This window comes from Pundamilia nyererei, unplaced genomic scaffold, assembly GCF_000239375.1.
Source record: "Pundamilia nyererei isolate P.nyererei 1_Seehausen unplaced genomic scaffold, PunNye1.0 scaffold00119, whole genome shotgun sequence".
NCBI lineage: Eukaryota > Metazoa > Chordata > Actinopteri > Cichliformes > Cichlidae > Pundamilia > Pundamilia nyererei.
In genome coordinates, this window is record NW_005187520.1 from 1,213,482 (window position 1) to 1,216,206 (window position 2,725).

The 2,725-nt window shown below is 47.7% G+C and overlaps 1 protein-coding gene across 1 annotated transcript; it reads right to left on the reverse strand.

The window, feature by feature from the left end:
- Positions 1–916: 916 nt before the first annotated feature.
- On the reverse strand, positions 917–2,084 carry LOC106456344 (putative nuclease HARBI1). Its single transcript, XM_013913177.1, has 3 exons — positions 1,368–2,084; positions 1,046–1,251; positions 917–938 (listed from the first exon to the last, which is right to left on the reverse strand). The coding sequence occupies exons 1-3, from the start codon at positions 2,082–2,084 to the stop codon at positions 917–919; spliced, it is 945 nt and encodes a 314-aa protein (XP_013768631.1).
- Between the last annotated feature and the right edge of the window lie 641 nt (positions 2,085–2,725).

The window sequence follows — 2,725 nt, forward strand, 5'->3', positions numbered from 1 at the left end:
GGTCCTAGGACAGAGGCCTTCTACCAGGTGTCCAGTTCTAATTGCCTCCATCCAGGAGGACACTCCAAGGCCCAGCAAAGCAGTGGGCACCCAAGGGCAGGATGTGGAACAGCGGGAGAATGAGACCCAGCTGGAGGCAAAACCAGAAAAGAGGAAGAGGAACAGGGAGGATGAAGTCCTGGAATTGATCAAAGAGGAAATAAGGCTACAGAAGGAGATTGAAGAAAGATGTGCCGAGCAAATGGACGGGATCATACGTCTACTGGAAGGTTGTGGAAAAACAAAATGAGTAAGGTAGTGTGAATAGGACCCATTGTACAAACACTTACAGTTCTCATATTTGTTTGTGCAGGATATGTGAAATGTGGACGAAATAATTTAAGTTCTGTTAATACAAGTTGCACTTTTGATTTGAATTGTTGAACAAATGTGAAAAATGAACAGAATGTACAAAGTCCTGTGAATAAAAAAAAATTGTTACACTCCAACTGTATTTGGAGCAGTCAGTCATACTGCATACAACGTCACAATATATGTGTAACTGAATAAGGATAGTCAGTGTGTGAACTGAGGGAATACCATCAGTGCAACACAAATGACATAAGACACCCAAACACAAAATGACAATCATTCACTAGGACTCATCACTCCAGTCCAGGATCAACCTGAGTGTCCCATTATGCATAAGCACTGTTAACTAGGCCTGTTATGTGGCTGAGCAGGGAGTCTCAGGCAGTACTGCTCAATCTGCTGGACCAGGACCACAGAAAGGAATGAGGTGCCTCAAGTGAGACCCTTGGTTTGCATTTTCAGCTACAGAGTGGAGCATCTCCAGCTTGGTGGCCGGGAGTCATTTAGGTGTGCTCGTTTCCACTGTCCACCACATCATCTCATCACTTGGGTTTGCAGGACTTGTTTAACTGACAGCTGCCATGTCCCTGAAATGTATGGAGAAAGATGCAAGGACAAAGTGCACACAATCCTGTTAATATGGATGTCACATGTAATATTCTAGCACTCTAACAATGCACTATAAACAGCATACCTGCCTTCTAACAATAATCGTGGTCCAGGGGTACCCCCTCCAGGGCAGACACCTCTGCAGATAGCCGAATCCCACCAGAGAGCACCACTGCCTGCCTCCAAACCAGCCTCCCCCTCTTGCGCGTCATCCTCGGACTCATCCTCCAGGGCCACAAGATTCCCGACACCAAGGCAGATGTTGTGCAGGATGGCACATGCTGTTATGACCTGAAACAGATGTTTTGAGTTGTACATAACGTATTAATACACAAACATACACTGTAGTCCCCATTATATCATGATGATTATTATTGAAACACTGCTTATGTATCCTACTGACTTACATGTGGGACAAAGGTGTGGTGCACCTCCTGCGCTTGGAGGAAGAAGAAGAACCTTGTCTTGATCATTCCAAAGGCACGCTCTATAATAGAGCGTGCCTTTGGAATGATGGGAGTTAAAGCGCAGGGCTCCAACACCTTGGACTGGCCTCTTGTAGGGAGTGATGAGGTGGAGTGGATGCTGGAGACATGGGTGCCCTCCATCTGCAAGGATGAAGTGCCCTGGAGGAGGGTAAATGGGCTGTTGCGGAGCACCCTGGAGTCATGCACTGACCCCGGCCAGCCCACATATGTATCAATGAAATAGCCCTGATGGTCACAAACCGCCTGCAGGATTATGGACGGGAACAACTTCCTGTTCCTGTAGCACTGAGCGTCAGGACCGCTGGTGGGATTGTTGATGCGGACATGGCAGCAGTCAATTGCACCAGCAGCCTTCACAAAGGCCCTGTGGCCTGCCAGCTGTGCAAACCCATTGGACATGGCATCTTGGTCTTCTGGGGTCCGTGGGAGGTGGATGACCTGATGGCGCGTGGCCACCACCTCCTCTGTGACCCTGTGCACGATGCGGTGGACAGTGGAATGGGGTATTGCGAACACCCTGGACACAACCCTGTAGGCTGCTCCACTCGCCAGCCAGAAGAGGAACACAAGGGCCTCGATTGGGGCACCCCAACCATGTCTCCGATCCTGGTTCAGTAGAGTCAGCAGTGCTGTCATAAATTGACAGTAAAGAACTCAGAGATCCAGCACTGTCTCCTGCCCTTATTTATACACAAGAACACAACGCACTGACAGGCGTAACTCACACAAACGGGTAACATGAGGCTCATATGCTTTGGACATGTTCACATATACTGGACACAGAATGATGAAGATGGAGCTGCCAGGAAGGAGGAAAAGAGGAAAACACCGAAAAGATTCATAGATGTGGTGAAAAAGGACACGGCAGTTTCTGTTTGTTAGTTTGGTTTTTCTTTATTTGGTAAAGATTCAGAAGATAAGATCACATGTTTGAATATAATATTAATGTTCTGTAATTACAACAAGTTGTAAAATATTTACAGAGTCAGACAGACTGTGCAGAGACTGTAGAAGGACAGAGCAGCAGCAGAGCAGTCCAGATACACTGATGATCCTCTGTCAGATCCAGAGGGACACACAGGGATGATGCTGGACTCTACATTGTGTCTGACAGTGGAGCTGTTCTCAGAGCAGTTCACTCTGCAGCACTGACAGTCATCTGCACTTCTTCTCATTCCTCTGTCAGTCACTGCTGGATGATGCTGGACTCTCCACTCCACCTCCCAGTAACATGGCCCAGTCAGAGTGGCTCTACACACAAGCTGCTGCTGCTTCAA